The sequence below is a fragment of the Lytechinus variegatus genome, chromosome 1, assembly GCF_018143015.1.
Source record: "Lytechinus variegatus isolate NC3 chromosome 1, Lvar_3.0, whole genome shotgun sequence".
NCBI lineage: Eukaryota > Metazoa > Echinodermata > Echinoidea > Temnopleuroida > Toxopneustidae > Lytechinus > Lytechinus variegatus.
The window spans coordinates 62,627,675-62,651,610 of record NC_054740.1 but is presented as its reverse complement, the minus strand read 5'-3'; the positions used below and the strand labels follow the sequence as shown (position 1 = coordinate 62,651,610).

At 36.6% G+C, this 23,936-nt stretch overlaps 2 protein-coding genes across 2 annotated transcripts; one reads left to right on the top strand and one right to left on the bottom strand.

Annotated features, from left to right (window-relative positions):
* Nucleotides 1–3,811: 3,811 nt before the first annotated feature.
* LOC121419210 (cholesterol 24-hydroxylase-like) lies at nt 3,812–20,842 on the bottom strand. Its single transcript, XM_041613571.1, has 13 exons — nt 20,506–20,842; nt 18,167–18,247; nt 17,700–17,781; nt 17,226–17,386; nt 15,581–15,719; nt 15,027–15,140; nt 13,978–14,212; nt 12,991–13,063; nt 7,774–7,858; nt 6,931–7,041; nt 6,219–6,307; nt 4,585–4,657; nt 3,812–4,076 (listed from the first exon to the last, which is right to left on the bottom strand). Exons 1-13 carry the CDS (start codon nt 20,781–20,783, stop codon nt 3,936–3,938), a joined length of 1,662 nt encoding a protein of 553 aa, XP_041469505.1. The 5' UTR covers nt 20,784–20,842; the 3' UTR covers nt 3,812–3,935.
* LOC121419199 (toll-like receptor 3) lies at nt 8,429–11,343 on the top strand. The gene has a single exon (XM_041613559.1). The coding sequence runs from the start codon at nt 8,626–8,628 to the stop codon at nt 11,299–11,301; it is 2,676 nt and encodes an 891-aa protein (XP_041469493.1). The 5' UTR covers nt 8,429–8,625; the 3' UTR covers nt 11,302–11,343.
* Nucleotides 20,843–23,936: the final 3,094 nt, after the last annotated feature.

Below are 23,936 nucleotides of genomic sequence, written 5' to 3'. Positions count from 1 at the left end.
ATTCTGATGACCACCTCATAGCCAGTCAATGTTAAAGATTATTGACTCATAAAATACCAACAATAAAGAATTATTTACTAAATAATAACTTCTATAGCGAATTACAGCGAATTTACAAGAAGTGTAAACGAGTATTCAATCAGCTTGAACAAACTTTTAATGTTTGATTTTATTATTATTTTTTAAACAGTAGACGGGTTGTATGGTTTTGTTTGTTTTCCCCCTATGAGTATTTTGGGTAAATATATTTCTAAATTCTTTAATATATCCATGATATCTCGTTTAATTCATATTTGGGGTTTTTAAAACTCCTGTTTTTCATCTTTTTGGTTAAAGGGGTACTCCAATATGATTTTAACAGATAAAGAAAAATCAGACGTGCAAAACACTGAAAAATTTGATCGAAATCGGACAAGGAATAACAAAATTATGGAATTTTAAAAATTTGCATTATTCCGCTGCAACAGTTCTAGTTATGTCTTCATGAATATTCAATGAGCAAACTGATGATGTCATATCCACACCTGTTCTTTTGTATTTTATTATATGAAATTTGGTTTATTAAAACTTTCCTCCAAGAACTGAATATTGGATTGACAACTGATTTTGTATACGATATTCATTGCTGCAACTTATTTCATTATAAGGGAGACATACGATTTATACATGTATGAAAAAAAATGAAACAATTATCATGATTATGATTTTTCTGTAATAACATAAGAAAAGAGGGGATGTGACATCATCAGCCCACCTTTTAGAATATTCATGACCACGTGCTTTAAAATTCAATAACTTCACTATCAGATTTTGATGAAATTTTCAGCACCTTGCTGTGTGAAATGTATTCTATGTATTTAAGCTATAAATATTTTAAGCCCCTAGTACCCCTTTAATGGTAACACGTACTATTGAATTATTGAATCAAGAAAGACAAATTTTATAGTTAGAATAGCTCTCAATCCACTGAATGGGTGTTCCCGATTTACCACAGTGATAAAGTTTCTGTTCTAAAATGGTCTATGGTGTCGAGTGCTTTGACAAGTCGATGACAGTCATGAAAGCAATTTTATCAATTTTCGTTCTTTGTTTAACCCTACCCCTCCCACCGCTCGTTATATAGGCTGAGCATGCATAGACACGAAGGTATGCTTATTGAATTAATGATCATGACAAGTCTAATTGATTGTTCTTTGGAAATAAAAGGTTCATTCATCCTCCATCTGTATGTTATGTTAAATAGACCATGTATATATTTTATCTTTTTATATGGAAATAAATACAAACAAACAAACAGTGTAAAGTGCACTTTTTAACTTCACCGACGTCATAATTTCAAATGATTTATTTTTTCGAGGAAATATATACACTGCAATGAAACATCAATTGGGGTACCACCTTATAACTGACATGATTGCATGCCAAACAATTTATTAAAAACAAATTATAAATAATTCTTTCAATGATTTATGACTAATAATAGGAAGACATTTCGAAAACGTTCATCACCTGATTGCATCACCAGTTTGGTTTCACCATTTTTCGAATTATTCTAGGAAAAAAGAGACATGGTTGTTATCCAGTTGATAGATAAAGCTTTATGATTGGTCCAATCATGGACCTAATAGGTCCATGGTCCAATCAACGATGCTTTTAGTTTAAATTACACATGTTGTTTCTGTATTCTAATAACCTATACACTAATAACCTACAACACGCCTCCTCTAAGACGTGTTTGTAAGCTTGGCTTGGATGGGCTTGGATTAGAAAATGACTATCCATTACTCATATTTCAAATGATTTCTGGGGGCCGTTTCATAAAGCTGTTCGTAAGATAAGAGCGACTTTAAGAACGACTGGTGAACCTTTCTTACGCGCTAAACCATCACCAATACAATATACCACTTACCGCATTAAGGGATCACCAGTTGTTCTTAAAGTCGCTCTTAACTTACGAACAGCTTTATGAAACACCCACCTGGTCATATCAAGGTTACGGGGGCAAACTTGTTGCCCGTTAATAATCGTTTGACCCCCTCCAAGAAATTAATTGATTAAATATACATAATTCATTCATGAATCATACATTCGATCCAATTCAATCGAACATTTATTTTCTTCCGATTGATGTCACACAGGTTACTTCCAATTTCATATAAAATAAACAAATCAATACTAATTACAGTGATATAACAATAAATGCAAATACAATATATAATTTACTTATACATGGAAGAATAATGAGCGAGACGTAGCTCGACATTGATGTTGCTTTTAACAAGCAAGCTTTTGGCCATATCGGCCGTCACCGGGGCCCCGTCTTACAAAGAGTTGCGATTGATCTGATCGACAACAACTATGGAAAGCCAGCAACGTCAACATCTAAAACGCATGTTTTTTAAAAATATTTTCTAGATAAGATGTATATTCATATATTCATCGATTTCTTGACAATTCAGTGTGCTTCTCTTTGCTCACAAAGTACAAAGTGCAAGTTTTCTGAAGAAATAAATATGACATAGATGGATTTCCATATAGCTGGCGTTTATTGGATCAATCGCAACTCTTTGTAAGACGGGGCTCAGGAATGTAGATAAGAAAGCAGATCGATCGTCATAATATAAACACCGTTATGAGGAAATATCAAAAGTGTACCCATCACAGTTATATATCACAACACAAATAATCAACGACGTCATTATGATTATCATCATATAATAAATAGTATAAACAAACTTAATAATCATGATAATTATTAGTATTATTTTATTTGGCATTTCAAAAACATAGAGGATGCAAACAAGTCGGAGAGAAAATCATTCACAATTTTACATGATAGAAAAAAAAAATAAGACCTTGGGCCCGTCTTACAAACAGTTGCGATTTGGTGCGCAACTATGGAAAGCTAGCAAAATCAACAAATAAAATGCATGTTTGTTAAAATATATATATGTGAATGTATAGCCATAAAATCATTAATTTCTTGACAATTTGGTGTCTCTATTCAAAAAGGACATTTTGCCATTTTTCTGTAGAAAAAAAATGATGACACTGATGGATTTCCAGGGTTACGATTAATTGGATAAATCCCGGGGATCAATCGTAACTCTTTGTAAGACGGGGCCCTAGATGAGAGTTGGAGAGGCTGCCTGTGTATGGAAAAGGCTAAATTAATCATCATAACCCACAGGTCTTCCTCCCCAAACCTCCCCAAACCTCCCCAACTCCATCCAGGTCATGATATTGTGTATTTTGAGTTTTTGACAGACGTGTATCAATCAGGCATGATTATTTACGTCTGGGACCGACCTTTAACGTCACCATCCGAAAGACGTGATCAGGGCTCGGACCTCGAACCTCTGCATCAATTTGTAACTTCCCCACAGCTTGGATTACAGGCGCACGCCACAACGCCCAGTTTCCATGTCATGAAGTTAACGGTAAAAATAAATGAAGATATTTATAATCGGTAAAATACAGTGGTCAATTGTGACTCGGTCACTTCAAGCCAACCCCAACAAGGCCGTTATCGCTATGTGTTAATAACGAGTTTTCCATTTGTGTTGTACTAAAGATCATAATATGCTTATCTATATCCGTAGTAATCTTGTAGATATTATTGCAGAATATGATAAGCTTTTAAGAAGTAGTTTGGATGTTTACTGGGGTATTCGTGGTTCGTCGCGTGAGGGCGGTTTAAGTATAAAGAATAAGCCAAGCCTGGATTTTAAATATATATAATAATATGAATAATACATGTATAAAATGATTAAATGAAAAGAAATAAATACATACACATAAAAATTTTAAAAAATGGCATGAATAAAAAAACATAATAAAATAAAAAGAAATACAAATATAGAATAAGGAAAAAAATATATGATCAGAACATTAACGCGTCACTTGGTGCTATAAACGTTGATAAATGTAGTTTGTCAGTCTCGGTGGCTAATGTAGTTCTTACATCTGTCAAACGGTTTATTGGTGACGTTCGAAAGAAGGACGTGACGCTGGGACTGCTCCAATCTGAAATCGAAGCTCTGCAGCAGTTTCGCCAAGATCACCTTGGATTCGATCTAGACGATATAACAGGCAATCAATATAAGAAGAGTTTAAGGTCATGTAAAAATAGCATCAGCGAAAAAAAAACTTTTGCTGGAATAAGTTTAAAGAGAGAAGAAAGAGGAGGAAGAATTATTGTATCAATAGTTTTCGTGCGTTTTAGGGAGTCTGTTTTGTCGAAAGGCATGTATTCTTTTTGTACATATGATGATGTTGTTGATTAGTAAACTACTTATTAAACAGAGACATTTGTCTTTTCTCAGAATTGCTTTTAGCTGCAGTATCAACATTTTTCTTTTTCATTTTAGCTACATTTCATGTTAATCCTCCAAATTGGTGAAAATACACCGGGAAAATACTATACAATGCATGCAAAGAAACAATATTTTCTAGTTTAATTTCATATACACACATATATATAATATATTGAATAATCTATAATGTATAATTTCATTTACAGACATATAAACATTCAGATACTTTAAGAGACACTGTGCAGGCTAATGAGTGAAAATAACATACCAGAGCTAACTGCTGTCCAATACAATTCCGTTGACCAATGGCGAAGGGGAAGTATGCATAAAGGTGACGTGGGCTGCAAAAAAAAGAAATATTACATGAGTCATGACGTTGATACCTGTAAAGCGATAGATGATGATGGTGATGATGATGATAACGATGATGGTGATGACGATGATTATGGTGATGATGATGGTGATGCTGATGATAACGATGATGGTGATGCTGATGATGATGAGGATGATGATGTTGATGATGACAATGATGGTGATGATGATGATGAGGAGGAGGAGGATGATGATGGTGATGATGATGATGACAATGATGGTGATGATGATGAGGAGGAGGATGATGATGGTGATGATGACAATGATGGTGATGATGATGATGCGAATGAATGAATGAATAATAATCGTGATGATGATTGTGTGCATGGTGATGATGGTGAATACAATATTCGTCAAAAATGCTCCCTACACCTGCTTTTTTAATATATAAAATGGATATATATATCCTCATCAAATGATTAGCTAATAGTCGATCAGATGACATTCACAATTTCTGTGCCTAGTAAGCCATTTTTTCCAAGCAAGTTTTCGATTATTAAAATCATATTGCACAAGTGCATTGCTAATGTTGTTATTGTTTTTAAAATTACGCAAACTAGTCAGCTTTTACTATCGTTGTCTTGCTACGGTTCCCCTTTTCAGTCCTTAATGACAATATCTATTTGCCTAGGCATTAACAATGTTTAATCAATGCGGCTGGTGAGTAGACCACCAAATTTATATCGTAGGTCTTTCTTGGCGAGTGTCTAGACGTTTAGTTCCATATACATTAATTGATTTAGCAAACGACAATTACCCATAACATATCTATTTTTTACGAATAACATCAAATCTTGTAGGGACATTGGGTCAAATAAGCACACTTGACAACTTCAAAATTTTCCAAAGTCAGACAGACAATAAGGCATCAAACGATCACTTAGGAGCACTATAAAAATGCTGCATAAATGCTTCTAAAGCCAGGCTGACACTTGCACGACTTTTGGCCACGATTTTGCCGTGGCAAGTCGTGCCATTTTGGGGCACGAACTGGGAGGCTCCAGCACTGTTTACGACTTTTTCACGAATAGTTCACAAGTTCACGACGAGTTCATGAATAGGTCACGAATGCGTGCCCGTCAGTGTCCACATTGACACGAACTGGCACGACGAGTTCACGCATAGTTTGCGCATAGTTTACGCACTTCCCGCATTGGCACGACAAGTTTGCACAATTCGGACGGTGTCGTGCTGAACTATTCGTGAACACGACGTGAGCTGTTCGTTAACTATTCGTGACAGTCGTGGCATGGCGCGCACTGCAACGCACTGGCACGCATCCTCACGCATCGTCCCGACGAGTTCACGAACAGTTTGCGCATAATTCACGACCCGGTCGCTAAATTGTGTCGTGACCAAAATTTTGAACATTTCAAAATTCTCGTCCCGACATGGCACGCAGTCACGACGTGTTTACGCACACTTCACGCCAGTTCACGACTAGTTTGCGCACTGGCACGACTTGAGTCGTGCCAATGCGTGACACAAAATCGTGCAAGTGTCAGGCTGGCATTCTTTCGAAATACTCACAGTTCATCAGTGGGAATAAATCGATCCGGGTTGAATAGAAGAGGGTCGTCGAAGTATTCTTCCTGTCGTGACGTTAGATATGTTCCAAACTGCATTAGTGAAAAAGTGTAAAATAACTGAATGACGAGATAACAAATGAGAGGGAACTGTACAAATGGTGAAGAAAATTCACACATTTCTTCGTCAAGTCTCGCGCGACTTTAAAGACCATATTCGCGAGAGTTTAAAAAGCAGCATTTATTGATTGGTTTCGAAATGTTTGATATTTTTCCTCTGTATAATGGATGTTGTTTTCAACAACATACGATCATCCGAGCGAAGAATAATAGGGGTACACCAGGCTGAAAACAACAGGCCCCGTATTCCATAGGCCAATCAATTAAGTAAGAATGCCATAAAAAAGGAATAACCTTAGTATTAAGACCTTATTTCCTACACTAGATTTAATACACACAGGCGCGTAACAAAGGGTGCTTCCTGCACCCACCTTCCTAAGTGGTAATAATTGAATTATCCCACTACCTTATAATAAGATCCTTCTCTAAGTAGTGCGAATGAAATAATACTCAGTCATTGAACAATTAAAAGAAATAAATGATTTTTTAATCAATTTTTTAAAAAACATTTCCATATAAACTCGAGGAACTTTCTGCCCCGCCCTTCCCTCTCCCCGACGGGCGAAGAAAAATAAAAACAAAACGCCCTTACTCACAAATATATTTGATCCTTTTGGTATGACGTAACCCGAAGAATTGACGTCACAAGCTAGACCACGTATTACTCCACTCACAGGAGGGTTAAGTCGCATCGTTTCTTTAAACACCTATAAGTAATAAAAAATATATATAGGCCTTATATAGGCTATATATACATATAATTTATATATACATATACATATATTCACTTTTTCATACAATTATATTAAAAATCAGACAAAAACTCATTATAATTTCACATAAAATATTAAAGCAATAATTTAAAAATCACCCAAAACAAATTGGTAAATGAAAGTCATTATGTTCTGACAGCTTGGATGTTACTATAATTCATAGTGTGCTTTTAATGAAATCGTCTGTGCCCAAAATAGGTATGATATGAACACTGACATGACTGAAGGATGTTTTATTGGATAAATTAACTCGATTTTACATCCTTCAAGAGGGGTGCCGATAAAAATATCTACATATATATTTATGAATTTTTTTTAAAGAAAACCGTTTTGAAGTTATCTTTGAATACTTAAAATGGGCTAAAAATGTCAGGATCTTTGTCAGTAGCAATATAATATCATATCACTAGATCTGGGAAAAAGGAAAAGGAACCGTTTTAAATAGAAGTGAAAACATAGCCGATAGAGGACTAGAGATCCAAAATTAATAGAAAACACTTAATCGGCTGAAAAGATGCCAAATTTTAATTCGAAAGGCCAAAACGCATGCAGTGACTGCTACAGTGTTTGGTATGTAAGCTGATGCTAGGGTCTAATGACTATTCACCAGATATTTGACTAGTTTTAGATACATGTCTTATTTTATATAAATTAATGTAAACCTACCCGAGACATATACTCCAGCTTGGGGAGGTCTGAGTACTCAATATTCGGTTTATTCCCCAGGACTTCATCAACTTCAGCTTTTAGCCTGTCCAAAAAGAAAATGGTAGAAACATGTCATTCTTAATCGTTTATGGATTTTCAGCGTATCTTATTAGATTTAAATTGGTATCAATTTGCAATGCAAACATTGGCGCTGAACATCATCACATTTCAGGGTCAGATTTCATACCGTTTTGTTGGTTGAAAATCCTAGGTTACCGTTTTGTTGGTTGAAAATCCTAAGTTTCATTATAATAGTGAAAAAGAAAACACTTTTCCTTCACCAGTAGCTAAATCCTCTCCCACACATACAATCGTTCATTCATGAGAATTTCTTCTCATGCACCACGATGTAGGGTGTCACTGTACACTAGACGACACAGTCATCTAATCGTACCTTCGTATTTAGTTTGCAGAATATCGCATTTGCAAGCACGGATATTTTACAGAAAACGCCTCCCCGTTTCCCAGTCGATTGATCCACTCCCTCTCCATACACTAGCTCCGGGCAGTGGCTGGGACATTATTTCTCATCACCGCTGCCATTTGTACAGTATTTGTAAAATAAATTACCATAAATCTGTAGCACGTTGTATACTGAAACTAATTGGGCTTATTTATCAAAAGGAAAGTATTAGAATAGTCACGCACGGTTCCATCAATAACTGTTTCGCAAATCGATGTGTAGCTATTGCTATTACAGCTTTACTTCGATCTTCTGCTGCTACGTTGTATTTGTGAGGAAGGTTACGTGCGATCCGAAAAAGGGTACTACTTTATCAAGATTCAGGAGTTGCATGGTATCTTGACATTATGGAAGTCAGTCATATCCTACACTTCCTGCTTCTAGGATTTTCCTCTTTATTCGTTAGACATGTCGATGCACATGTTGGATTTGAAGCAACGACATCTTCAACACTGCTCACAAGCAAATCCACCCATGGGTGCAATCAGGATATGGACTTCAGGATGGTAGATTGCTCACATAGAGACTTGAAAGAAGTTCCTCAGGATCTTTCTAAGGACATCGTTTTGCTGGATTTGTCAAATAACCGAATCAAAATGCTTTTGAACTCTTCGTTCGATGTATACCCTCTGATCACCAGTTTGTATATTTCTAACAATGATCTAGGAGTCATAGAATCTACCTCTTTTCATCCCCTCCATGGCTTAAAGATCCTGAACCTGTCCTGCAACCCTCGTCTTGTGCTTCCAGTAAAAGATGTCTTCAAGATGTCTCCACAACTGATCACTCTGTATTTGGAGGAAGCAAACTTAATGACACTCCCTAATGACACCCTACAGTCCAGTCAAAATCTCCACCGCTTACTTCTATCAAAGAACAAACTTTCCTTTATTAATATAAGTTCTTGTGGTAAGGTCGACAAAGTATACATGGATGGAAATCAAATACAGCGTATTGCAAAGGGATGGTTCACGTTTGTTTGCCACAGTGACTTCCTAGATCTTACAGATAACCCAATCCAATTTGTAGATCCTGACGACTTTGCATCGTTGAACATTCGCTCACTAAAGCTGGGTTTCTATCCCTTGAGTGAGGAGGTATTAATTAACACCACACTCGGCATCTCAAAATCAAACCTCCAGGAGCTCACGATCGTGAGAGGGTACTCTGGTGCGTTTCCTGAAGGTCTGTTTGACCCGTTGTGTAATTCATCCCTCTCTGTCTTGAACTTCTACGGGAATGAACTTACGTACCTCCCTCCTTTAGTCTTTGCGAATTTGACAAAACTCAAACAGTTTACTTTCAGTTATAACAGCCTTCCCATTGATATAATTCCTCCAGAAATTTTTAATGGCATGGAATCACTGGACGTATTGAATATCAGCAACAACGATATAACAGAAATAAATCCTGACAACCAGACCTGGACATTAGTTAACTTAACACAACTGAACTTACGAGAAAACAGTTTAACCAAAATACTCTCATCTACTTTTCGTGGTTTAGAGAGCTTGATCTCCTTAGACATGAATTCAAACAAAGAACTCTCTTTCTTAGAGTTGAATGCATTTTCAGGTCTCAGCAGTATTCAGTATATTGATCTGTCAGGAACCAACGTTTATGATTTACAACTTAACATCCCAACGCTAAGAATACTATCCCTGAATTTTATTCTAGAGTCACCAAATTGGACACCATCAAGATCACCGTTTCGGTATCTACAATCTCTTGTTGATTTCAGCTTAAGGAAGTCTAGCATTTTCATTGTTCACCTGTTTAGCAACGCGACGAATGCCTCTCTTTTCGATGGATTGTTGAATCTCCATCGTCTTGACCTCAGCGGAAATTATTTCGACGGAACTAAGTTCTTCGATAATACTCTACCACCTGGAATATTTCGTCAACTCTTTGCTTTACAGGAGCTCATCATAGATGACTGCAAAATTGAAAATGTACACCCTCACTTCTTCACTGGTTTGGAATCTCTCCAGACATTAAGTTTGAAAGGAAACAACATCAAAAGTCTTGATGGAAGACTCTTATGGATTTTGCCTCAATTGGGATCAATAAACTTGGGGGGAAACCAAATTTCCTACTTGGAAAGATTGATATTCTTGAAAAACGCAAAACTCACCAAACTTTCACTGGCTGACAACAAGTTAACAAGTCTGAATCAAAGCGCTTTCAAGCCAATTGCGTCCTCTATTTCACTACTGGATCTATCAAATAACCCAATAGCTTGTAACTGTGACATTCAATGGCTTATAGATTTGTTAAATGAGAACATTGACTTGGACAACAAAGACAACACCATCTGCACGATAGCATCCATTGAACCTCTGCGTCTGAAACATCTGCTTGATTTTGATCCGAATCAATTTTGTACAGGCAATATTGGGCTCATTTCCTTGATTTCACTGACTATTGTTTGCTTTATCGTTATTTCCATAATCACTTATCACAACCGATGGTACTTGAAATACAAAATATTTCTGCTAAAATTAGCCGCTGTTGGATACAGAGAGATGCAAGATGCCAGAGAACACGACGACTATGAGTTTGATCTGAACATCATATTTTACGACGACGACGAAGTATGGGTTCGCGAGCACTTCCGACCTGCTCTGGTAGAACACCTTCCACAGTTTCGGAGGAACGTCTTCGGTGATGAGGATCTCGTACTAGGCATGCATTACTTAGATGCGGTCGATTACGTGGTGACCCACAGTTACAAGACCATTATCGTACTCAGTAAAGCTGCTGTGAAGGACCGCTGGTTTGTTCTCAAGTTTCGTACGGCCATGGATCACGTGAGCGATACTCTGACAGAATTCGTGATGGTTGTCTTCCTTGAAGACATCCATGATGATGAAATGCCCTTCTTGGTTAGATTGTATCTCCGAGACGGTAGACCTTACATTCACTGGACCGAGGATGTGAGGGGGCAAGAATATTTCTGGAATAAACTAACCAAATATCTGACCATTAATTTAAGGACAAATGATATACTCCCAAACGAGTAGCATAGTTCGTTTGGAAGTTTAATTATGTATATATTAGGAAACAAATATATACACAATTCACCTGTTAGCGTTAGAAGCAACTGGAATGCATCTGACTTACAAAGCTGACATTCAAGTTTACGTTTCAATATTTTATTTCACAGAAAAACATGGATGTATGCAAACGGATATGGTAATGCCACTGATGTTACCAAGTAATAATTAAGCATTCTAAAATTATGTGAGAATTAAGACATGTTTTCCCCCCTTGCATAATGATTACATGTCCAGTTTTATTTGAAAAAAAAAACACATTTGATAAATATGTATAGAAAAGACTAAAGAAGGCTTAAACACGCACTAAATTAAATTTAATCATACTCTTTATTTCACATAAACCCTCCCAAATGAGTGCACACACCACCACAACACACACACACTCTCTCATTAAAAAAAATAAAAGTAAAAATAAATAACTAGCACATACCTATTTTAAGAATGTACATAGCATTTACATTTATCTAAATACAGGATAAATGAGCACTGTCGAAGAAATGCCTTGCTTATGGCATAGGTGACGTAGCAGGGGATCGAATCCCTGATTTCCAAATGTCCTGTGAGGCGCCTTAAGGCCTGGTCACACCGCCCGAGCGTTGCTGGAGCGGTCGTAAAGCGGAGAGAAAAAAATCATCACCGCTCGCTACCGTTCACCATTTTCGATTTCGATTGCTTTTTTTTTCGATTTTTGTTTTCGATTTTTTCCCCAATTTTGTGAGCGAAATTCGACCCTCTTTCCCAACCGCTCCACGACCGTTCCAACAACGCTCGGGCGGTCTGACCAGGCCTTTAGACCGCTCGGCCACGGCACCCACACACACACAAACACACACATACATACTTATTTAGTGCCAATGTGAGGTATATGTTGCAAAAAACTTTAATACAAAAAAAAAATTAAAAGGAAAATGATGTACTGTATGAATTGCGCACTTTAGTAGAAACAACAGTTTAATAATAAACTTGCTTTAACAGTCGTCATACTTGATATTATGGTTTCCTTCTTTTAGTCCGAGAGCCAAACTATTTATGGCTTAATGAAAAATGGAAGAATGAGTATCAGGAATTAAATAATTGCAATGTACTTTCAAACTACATGTTCTGACTATCTTACTTAAAGGCTTTCTTCGAACGAGAGTGATTGGTGGTTTGCTTCAGAACTCGAGAGGGTGTTGGTAATTTGTTTATAAGCGTGATTTCTTGTATATAAGCAACCAGGGGACCGAAGGATCAAGGTCCTATCCGAGGGACCTGGTAACATACCGAGTCTGTTCATGGACCATGGTCTGTCCAAGTGGCAATTTAACCAAGGTCATCGAATTGTGAAACAATCATTATGGCTACTATAAGCTAAGTTGCTACCTTCCTATAATATGTTGTGTGTTAAAAGGAACTGTTAAAGCGAACTGTGGTCTCCGATTCACCGTATGTTATAAATAGCTAACTTTGCACAGAGAATGGTTTGAGAGGAAATTAAAGTACTCGTTTATCTACTTGGTGACATAGTTATTGTGCTATAAATGTATTGAGTAGTTTATGACTGTGTTATCATTCATTTTGAATCAACACCGCAGCGTATACTTTTGATTTCACAATTACATTTTAATAATATTCTTAAAAGAAATAGGTTGCCGATCTTGAACTAAAACTTACCTCTTTGCCACGTCTTCATGTCTTCCAGATTCGAGTAAGGTAAAGGCGAGGAGGTTGCTCGTGGTTTCTTGACCTTCAGAGTAATCATAAAGATCAATATGATATATGACCGTGCTGAATTATGGCATAGGTACAACAGTAATGGTGGATGGATAATGATCATGCCCATAATAATAATGATATCGATAATGATAATATCAACAGTAATAACGACGATGATGATGCTGCTTCTGAGGCTAATGATGATATGATGATGATGATGTGATGTTGATGATGGTGGTGATGATGATGATGATGGTGATGGTGATGATAAAGAAGGTGATAATTATGATGGTGATGATGATGGTGATAATGATGATGATGATAATGATGATGATGATAATGATGATGATGATAATGATGATGATGATGATGATGATGATAATGGTGGTGGTGATGGTGGTGGTGGTGGTGATGAGATGGTGATGATGGTGATGATGATGACAATGTGATGGTAATGATGGTGATGATAATGATAAGTTTACAACAAAGCTGATGATAACTATACCGGTAATTATAATAATAATACTAATAATATTAATACAATAATGATAATAATAAATTATAGTACAGTAGCGCATTTCATTATATAACAAAGAAATAGGCATATATGCCTACATATTACAGTATTACTCACCATTTGATCATGGAAAGAACCTCTCGCGTGAGTTGGTCACCAATAAAATAATGATTCATACTATATTACAACTACTTAAGAATTATGAAAATATTGATCTTAAACAAGGTCTTGAAATTTGAGTAATGATAACAATATTAACAATAAAAAAAACAATACTAATATTAATTGAAATTATTAAAGATAACAGATATAAAAAAAGTATTCCAAGACGATGAGGATACTGAAAAGGAGAAAACTGAAAATTAATTATTCCTTCATGTTTCTGAGAGAAAATATCTTACAAGGAGACAAAAGTTGTACGAGCTAACCTGCTACGAAGAATGTCCCAAACTCATCAATCATGTCTGCTGTGTCGATGTTTTGTCCATTGCAGAGATCGTCTTCGACTTCCAGGATACATGTCAGGATGTCCTTAGGCAACTCTTCACCTCTCTTCTTTGCCGCTCTTCTCTGTTCAATGCAATCCTTGCCAAATTTTCGTACCAGTTTAATGGCGTCGCGCACCGATCGGCGGTATTTACGAGCCTTACTGCGAGGATCCACCTGGAAGAAATAATTCTTTTTTTAGCTAGACGAAGATAGAGATCTTATTTTACTGAAAAGATAAACATAATGTTTCAAAAATGGAAAAGGGCCAATATCATATTTCTATTTTCTTCAGATATGTCAACATGATTAAGCTGAGACACCCTATAAGCCGGGGTCTTGGTAGTCTGCAGGCACAGACCCTGATTGGAACTTTGATCAACGAGTGTGCCTCCACGCAAAGACTAGCACATACAAAACTTGCTGTGCCAATACCTGAGCGAAAGGGCCTTCAGTACACAAGGCATGAGTAGGCTGCACATTCAGCCTTAACTTGAGTGAAGGGTTTGCCCAGCAGACTAGGGCCTTGGTGTCCCGAGAGGATCAAACCATGTTTGTATTAAAATGAAACCCGAGGGTATTAGGATTGCAACCGACACAAAATAATGTAAAAGTACAAATCAAAAGTGCTGTAATAATTCCCACAAGAGCTGAACTACTAGAAAAAAAATAACACTGATGGAATAAAATGACGGTGCACAAAGTCAACGGGACAGATTTTGATGTGCACTCTTCCCAATCTATCACTTCGCAAAGAGAGAATTTCGTGTGGATAAACAGTATGAACTGATGTAAAGAAGGTGAATTTTCATTTTAATAATAATAATGATATAGGATTCGCTTAGCGCACGTATCCACTTTGCTAGGTGCTCGAGGTGCTCCTACATTACCCCGGCTAAACTAGTTTTGATTGAAGGACGAGAGTCTTAACCACTAGACCACGACGTCCCCACACATTTTGTTAAGAAACGTTGAAATTCAGCACACTAACCATCATCATAGGTTGCTTGAATATAACATCCATTCCTTCAAGAGCGAGCGCCACCGCCGACGGGAACGGGCAGTCAGGCCTCTCAACAGCGTTTATATCCATGTCAAATCCAACCTTCGTTGCAGAAAATGGAGAAGTATAGTGAACATTTTTTAATGAATTGCTGATAAGTCGACAAAATTTACCATTAAAGACAGTGGTTAACGTGACGGAGGTAGGCCTATTCAGTATTGTTCCTTTGGATATCGTACGGTTATTTTGGCTGCATTTGAGGCCAACCATCTGATTTGGGTCTATAGGCCTATAATTGCACTTTAGCGACGAAATGGTTACGAATATTAAACTGAAGAGTTTGAAACTGCTTCCCCGTGTGTGTCCAAAAAACTGTGCCCTGTATTTTTGGATTTCTTTAGAAAGGGTCATTAATAGCGTGGCACGTATTTCTCATCTAATTACGTCAGCAGGACTTTAATACTCAACAGACACTCATAATCAATGTTGCCATCAAAAGAAAGTCCTCATGCAAACAGAATGAGGAGAGAGGGAGGAGTTACCTTAGCAATGACATCCAAGGTGACATCGTTGAAATGGTCTAGCATTTTTACGAGAGTTTTGCCGTCTGCTAGAGGGACAAGGTGATCCCGCAAGCGGGTCGCACTGTCGTTGAAGAGATCCATCATTTGCATGAGATACCTGATATAAGATTAAACAAGGCGATGGTCACCTCTTTGTGTGACACCAGGGGCCTGTTGCAGAAAGAGTTGCGTTTAAACGCAAGTCAAAAAAATCAAACGCAAGTCCCAAATGCGCGCTGTTGATTGGTTGAAAATCAAGTTGCGCATGATTTTTAGAGTTGCGATCGATTGCAACTCTTTCTGCAACGGGCCCCAGACCCTTCATTTAAATTCAAACAGGAAAACTACCCTACCGAGTATTTCCTTAAAATATTTTTACACTATCGCAGCCACTACCCCATCGTAAAACCAACCCTGCTGGCTGCATATGCTCACTGGTTGAAGGACACAGATCTTCAAGTGCGTACACAACTCTTGAAGATAGCTATACATATTAAATAATCATGAGTTAAATTCAAGGAATAAAACAAGAAAAAAAATCATCAAAGCCTGATGAAAATATGGTATTGGATTATAGTACACTCTAAAAAATGAAGTGCTAATTTAGCTCTTAAAGAGCGTGTATAGTGACTGCACTTCGGAGTGCTGATTTGTATAGTTCAAATTTGAACTAGACAAATCAGCACTCCGAAGTTGAACTATACATATCAGCACTCCGAAGTGCAGTCACTATACACGCTCTTTAAGAGCTAAATTAGCACTTCATTTTTTAGAGTGTAACTAGGTATTGGAGTTTGGTGATATTTTTAGAAAATTGGTATATGCATTCCCTCATGCCGATTATATCATGTACCCACTCTTACTTATATCATTTGATATTTCAATAACAAAAACATTTTCCCTTGTAATAGAAATCGATTTCAGCAATGATTATCGTAAACAGTGAATGTGTAATCTACAATATATGTATAACACAAAGGAATAGAATAAAGAAACGACATCATCAGCTCGCTAATAAAATGATTCACCAAAACAATGCAAAAGTTTGAAATGTCATAACTAATAACTTTGCTATCCCTGGTAGATTTGTGATGAAATTTCGCGGCGTTTTGCTTGGATGATTTTCGGACTCTTACATGTATCTGCTCAAATCATTAAGGTTTTAGAAGTTTAGCATGGAGTACCTCTTCGATATTTGGATGTCACTACTGCACATATGTCCCATGATTAGACCCGTATATCAACTAGCAGTAAAATGAGGATTGAATTATAGGTCTAATTTATATTACCATTACACACAAAATACGTTGGAGATTTCACATCTGACCATCAAACTGTACATTGATTGGCTCAATATGAAAATGAATTAACCATTGAAACATCTCATAACGGATTCTCATCCATCACCTGAAACATGAAAACTACCCTATTTTTTCCGCCCAGTGTTACATGGCGAATAATATGCATACAATTTCGTCAATCAGCTTTATGAATTTAGAAATATTGAGCCTAATTATGTTTTAAGTGTATTGGTTTTCAATGTTATTTAATTATTCATTTAATTTTTTTTTTAGGGGGGGGCTGTCATTTTAAAATTACGCCGTGATTTCTGGGATATACTCACTTTCGATTGAATGCTGGGTTTAGAAGAGCTCGCCTTGTGTGCCATTTCTCGTGATCAGTTTGTGAGACCAGTCCGTTGCCCATGAATCTCTCGCCAAACACGGAATAGAATCCTACGTACATGCTTTGTGGCTTAAGATGGCGGCTATCAAGGCAAACCTCCTGTTTTAAAGAAGATCAACGATACCACAAAGTTAAAGCTTGTCGAGAAATCTCATCGAAACCCCTCAAAATATTTTGATTTAGACACAAACACAAACAGAATAAGCTGATGATGATGATGTTGATACATGTATGACTAATGACTAATTGATTCACTAAAATTATGAGCAATGACGATGAATGACGAAGTGGAAATAGGTGTTAAATCTTTGTAAACCTATCCTGGGCATACCAGTTCAAGAATTAAACCTTCTTTTCAGCTATCCCATGGTCATAATAATAAATGATAAAATTGCATCAGTCAATAATTTACCTTCACCGCTTTAGAGTCGCTGCATACCACCATCGGTTGTAAAACAAATCGCAGATAGAAGACTGGTCCGAGTTCTCTCGTCCTTGTTTAAAACAGAAACAATATAAGTAAATAATTGTTTATTTACTTTGTCCCCATAACGAAAAGAACATGCCTTTAAAAAGAGCGAGGTTATGTCACTTTTTTTCCATATAATGTTTTGTTTAATTTTGTGTTTTGTTTCTATTTTCTTTCTCTTTTAATTCATATTAGTGTAGTGCTTGGATGGATGGGTATGGAACTTAAATCTAATTCAAACTGGAACACCTTCTGAATTAAGTTTTTAAGAGAGATTTTAATTTTCACTTGAGATGCAAAATTTTAAGTGTTGATTGAAACATGTTTTAAAGAAAGCATGTTGACTTTGACGAATCTTTATGTCGGGATAGTGCCTTTATGTTATTAAATAAAGTTATCTTTAAACTTACCATTGGTACATCAGCAACAGGGGCGGGAAATCCAGTTTCTTCGCAACAGCATTGAAATGAGACAAGTGACCAGTGAAGAAGCTAGAGACAGAACCAAAAAATATTCGAATCAGTCGTATCTTCCTTGAGAGAAACCAGTTTAATCGTAGAAATTACAAATGGCGGCGCAAGGATATTTGACAGGGCGCGGGCAAGACCTTAATGTACAACATTTTGTTTTCTATCTCTCTATTAGCTTAGAATGATACTATAAGGATACATGGTAATACAACTTATTAATATTGTCACTATTTTGTATTTGCAGTATACTATTAATATTCTCAGTATTCAAGAGAACACTTCCCTGGTAAGAGCAAAGCCTCTTCGAGCTTGTACATGTATATTGTCCTTGGCATAGTTTGCGGGATGTCTTACGTCTCGGTCTGCCTGAGCGACCTTCCAGCATTCCCAGCTGAGGTCAGACCATACCTGGACCTCGTTCTCAAGAGGACTGTCCTAGATTCGCTTACGTAACGACAAGGACAGTCTCTCAGTCGCGTGCGGCCTCGCCCAGCGATGACAGATCTCAGTCGCGTGCGACCTCGCCTGACCTCACGCTGAGGACAGATCTGTTTTGCATAAGTCCAGGGTCTCGCTCCGCTCGTCAATAGAATCTGCACTTGTGTTATGCAGCGTACAGCCCATCTAGGCCACTCATTCAGTGAACAAGGTTATGATATAACCTTGTTCTCAGTTAAATCTCCATGTGTGGCAAAATAAGGGTGGCAATGTTTGGCTTATTTTCTCTTTTTCTGTGGGACTAATGCTTGATTTTCTTACACTATCAGTTTCCATTACACCTATTCATCATATAACTTGGCACTCATGTGAATTTAAATTTTTAACTTATTTTTTCTGAATTAAAAATAGAGATTGAAAAATGAAAATTTTCTTGCCATATTACTTTCCACCAATAAAGGGCGTACAAAAATATATGCCCAAAATTCAAGTTTTTGAGCGCTCTAGTGAATAAAAAATTATTCCCAAGTTACTAATGAAAAATAAATTGCAACTGTATGAAAATTAGTAATTTTGGTCACTAAAGTGAGATTTTAGGAATTTTTTTAAAGTGTGTGCTATGTACAGCATTGGCATACCATAGTCCTACCTGTAGATTCCCCACAGGCAGGATGGTTGCAGTGAATAAGTGATCTAGGCCAAGGACAATGCGGGGGGACAATGTTGTTCTCGGGGTTTTTCTTGGGAGAAGGATAGAAACTACATGTAGCTCAAGGATGCTTTGCTCGGTTTAGCAATAGAGCTATTAACAGATGTATAAAGGTAAAAGGGGTGGAAATTCGCATTTGAGAATAGTTTTGGGGGGCATGTCAATTGGAGTCAATTTCAGCCGAGTGTAGTTTGAATGTATCTATTCTGTGGACAATCTAACATTAAAGTCAGCTCTGCTTATTTCAATTTGCAATTCCGCACCTGTGAGATAATAAAGACGCATGTATTGATAGTTAATTTACATTCTGAGAGAAGGAAATTAAGAACTGAAGTGAGAACATTTATACAGAGTCACTGAGAGGGGAAAAGTAAACAGTTGGTAAAATCAGTGAGTTCGGTGAGAGTTTACATTACAGTGGTTTATTAATTTCCAACACCCTTAAAGATTTCGCAACAATATGTTATAAACTCCTTGAAAATGTTCTACAACTCAAGACTGATGGGTAGTAAATTTCTTATTTTATTTCATTTCATTTATTTGTAGTTTTATATACACAGGGTAGCATTGTCAGTTTCAGAACTGATTTCCGCAACGCGCGGGACTGTCCACGTACAATTTGTTACATTTGAATCAGCTATCTAAAATCAATCAATAGCACAATTACATATTCACACATATGTATATCAATGCAAGTATGAACCCTATCGCAAATGTAGTATATATATATATTACATACATATTACATATCACATATTTTATAGTCGTTTGTAGGCGCGTATCCAGCATCAGATCATACAAAGGAGATACCTCCTTGATCCTAACAAACATTTTCATGGGCCCAATTGTCTGAAGACAATATTCATTCCAGTATGCTTTTGCCCCGGGGGCTTTTGCATGGGCCTATATATTTCTTTGTCGTAGTTGACCCTGGTGATGAGTGCAAACTGTATGGCAACGCTAATAGAAGTTAGAACGGTCATATCACATTTCCCTACATCATACAACCATGGAGCTATTAACAGCTCTATGATACAACCATTCGCCTATACAGTAATACGACCGGTGAAGCTAAGGTCCATGGTACGACGCACTCACACGTATAACTATGAAATAATCAATTAAATCATACCCTGTCGGTCTTGGGCAAGGCAAATGTCCATATTTCCTGTTAAATCGATACAAAAACAACGTAAACACCACGAAGGCAGTTCCAACTGTACATGCTACCACAAGGAATACATAGAAAAGTATGCTGGCCGCGACATTTAACTCCATTTTGGATAATCTTGGCTGTTGTGTGTACACCGCTTTGCCGGTATACGAACTCGGTCCATTTGCCTGTCCTCTCAAAGCTTGAATATGGTCAGATAATACGGTTTGACGATCAGCCCGATCAGTACCACACATCCGAACTTTGCAATGCTCATGATGGACTTTCCCCCCGTGGGTCAAAGCATGTCTGGATCGATTTGTTTACTCATGGTTTCACCGAGTGTTAAAGGGGCACTTCATTATTTGAGTTTTAAGATTGTGATCAGTAACGTCATATTCGAGCAGCTGCCTCATCATGCATGTAATATAAAATCCCGTATAAAATGCATGAATCAATGTTTAATGGCTCCTAATGACTTTTTATTTTTTCCAGGAGCGGAGTCTCCTGAAGGTATATACAATTTGCATTTTTTTTTTAGAAAATGACATACTGATCTTTATAAATTTATAACACGTAGAAAAGCTGCTTACATTTGACGTCACAAATAAGAATAAACTTATGATAACTAGGCTCTTTAATCCTTGGTTGATTTTCCCTAAACCTTCTTCAGAGTTTTTTTAATCATTTTTTTCTCCTTTTTTATATAAACTTTTTCTCTGAGAGAACTTCCCCTTTCATACTTAAAGGACAAGTCCACCCCAACAAAAACTTGATTTGAATAAAAAGAGAAAAATTCAACAAGCATAACACTGAAAATTTCATCAAAATCGGATGTAAAATAAGAAAGTTATGACATTTCAAAGTTTCGCTTCATCTCAAAAAACAGTTATATGAACGAGCCAGCTACATCCAAATGAGAGAGTCGATGATGTCATTCACTCACTATTTCTTTTGTTTTTTATTGTTTGAAATATGAAATATTTTGATTTTCTCGTCATTGTCATGTGAAATGAAGTTTCATTCCTCCATGAACACGTGGAATTCCATTATTTCAACATTTTGTGCTTCAGGCAAGGAGGTCCTAATCGTCAAATTCGTAAAAACTGAAATATTGTATAATTCAAACAATAAAAAACAAAAGAAATAGTGAGTGAGTGACATCATCAACTCTCTCATTTGGATGTAACTGGCTCGTTCATATAACTATTTTGTTGAAAATAAGCGAAAATTTGAAATGTCATAACTTTCTTATTTTACATCCGATTGTGATGAAATCTTCAGCATTGTGCTTGTCTGATTTTTCTCTATTGATTCAAATCAACATTTTTTTGAGGTGGACTTGACCTTTAAACATGCAAACAGCGTCGTATCATTCGCATCCCCCCATTCACATTGTTAAGTTGAACCTCACTGCACTTCTTAAGAACTGTTTGTATACATGGCATTCACACAATCTTAGAAAAGCTCATGATATATCTTAAGTTACAATGTTTCCTGTCATAATGTAAACAAAAATGATGAACATATAACAAAACAAGTAGCAATTTTTCTCATTATTCCGCCTTTTCAGGTCAATTCATTCTATGATGCAATTTTTGAGAAGGGTCGATCTTTCTTCACAACCAAATATGAAATTTCTGTAATGAAACCACCATCTTGCTTGTCAGTCCAACTTAAACACACAATACACCGTATGACATGTCAGGCAAATAATGAATCCAAAACAAATACACGCAATGCCGTACTCAGCGCACCCACAAAATCAAGCCAACATTCACTGAATTATAAAGTGAATCTAACGTGAGTATGAAAAAAAATCAAAATTTTTAGGGCAAATATTAAAAGGCGTCACATCTTTAATTTTCTCAGGCTTGCGTATGAACGAAAATATCTTCAATAATTGTACCTATTACACCTCTAATCAATAATTGTACCTTTACACAATTTTATTTTTTCAAGTTTTTGCGAGTAAGACTGAGATGAAAGTGGGATGAGTCCTTCCTTTTGTCGCTGGGCATAATCACTTTAATTAGTCCTTGGGTATGTATAGGTTATAAGAAGATCTCAGTTGCAAAACGGGTTAGGTTATGTCTCAATGTATGGATTTTTAGTAGCTCTGTAAGATGATACCAAAGACAAGTCAATATTCCCATTAAAAAGTGAATTAAAAAATCCCTTTTTTCCAAATTGGGTTAGGACCATTTCAGTTTGGTTGCAAAAGGGGTTAGGGCCACAATGATAATTTTTTTTGACAAGTATATTTCTTTCATACCCAATTTTATGTACACTTCATTATAGAGTATAGTACATCGTGACAATTTAGTTTCTCACAAGAATATTGCAATAAATGAGAATTTAAAAAAAACTTAATTTTTTTCTTGGAATGGTCCAAAGTGGACCTAACCCCTTATGTAACCAAAGTCTTCATATGTTAATCAATGCAAGGTTGAAAGGGTTGGTATTTCCATGCCGTATCCCTGATCATGGACCTACAACATGTACAAAGAGATGGATGATTAACGCGAGCCTTTCCTTTGATGTAATGACTGTCACCGTCACATGGTAATGTGCATATCAATGAGAACATACAGGTGTTCTGCCAATAGCGACTGCCAAGGTGTGTCTGAATACAAACTTGGAGCAATTTTCCTGGTCTTGGTTCTTGTTGGTTGGTGTGCTATTTCAAAACATGCCTTTCAATATATATTGGCAGCGATAACATTGCTATAAGATTATCGCCAGAGTAACCAATAAAATATCGTCATGCGCATAAATCTATTCAATTTACAAACTTTTAATCATTTTATATATTTATATATATTGGATTTAATTGGAATAAAAACTATCAAAGTACAATTACCAGCAATCAAAGACTGAAATGGGTGACTGTTTACATGTACAAATAGAAACATAACAAATATAAAATAAACATTATAAATAAATATTCAGATACAATACAGATTCATACAGATGAAAATAGGGGGAGTGAAAGATTAGGAAAAAAGAGGAGAAAAGAGAGGAAGAGGGTGAGAAAAGGGTAAGAAATGGGGATAATTCAAAAGAAAAGCGAACGCAAGAGGTGGAAACTGGAAAGAGAATAAGAGGCAACCCAAAGAATAAAACTCATTATACAATACAATACATTTAACAATGGTCACTAAAATGTAAGTTAAGTAGCAATTGAAGCGATTGAAGCGAGCACAAAAAGGGGAAAGTATAGATTAGGATAAAGACTCCCTGGAAACTGAAATATTCCATTCTCATTTGGTTTACATGAAGATGTGCCAGACCCTCGGAGAGGAACGTAAGCATCAGGTACTCTGGTTTCCTGCTTACATGCATTCATACTTCCTTTGAAGTCTATGGTAGGAAAAAACCTATTCGAAATAAAGCTATTCGTCTTTTTT

Coding starts and splice junctions, on each gene's coding strand:
- LOC121419199 (XM_041613559.1), top strand. CDS start 8,626: ATGGAAGTCAGTCATATCCTACACTTCCTGCTTCTAGGATTTTCCTCT.
- LOC121419210 (XM_041613571.1), bottom strand. CDS start 20,783: ATGTGTGGTACTGATCGGGCTGATCGTCAAACCGTATTATCTGACCAT. Junction 18,248..20,505: donor CCTTGCCCAAGACCGACAGG/GTATGATTTAAT, acceptor TTCTGTCTCTAG/CTTCTTCACTGGTCACTTGT. Junction 7,042..7,773: donor AGCTGGAGTATATGTCTCGG/GTAGGTTTACAT, acceptor TATTACTTATAG/GTGTTTAAAGAAACGATGCG.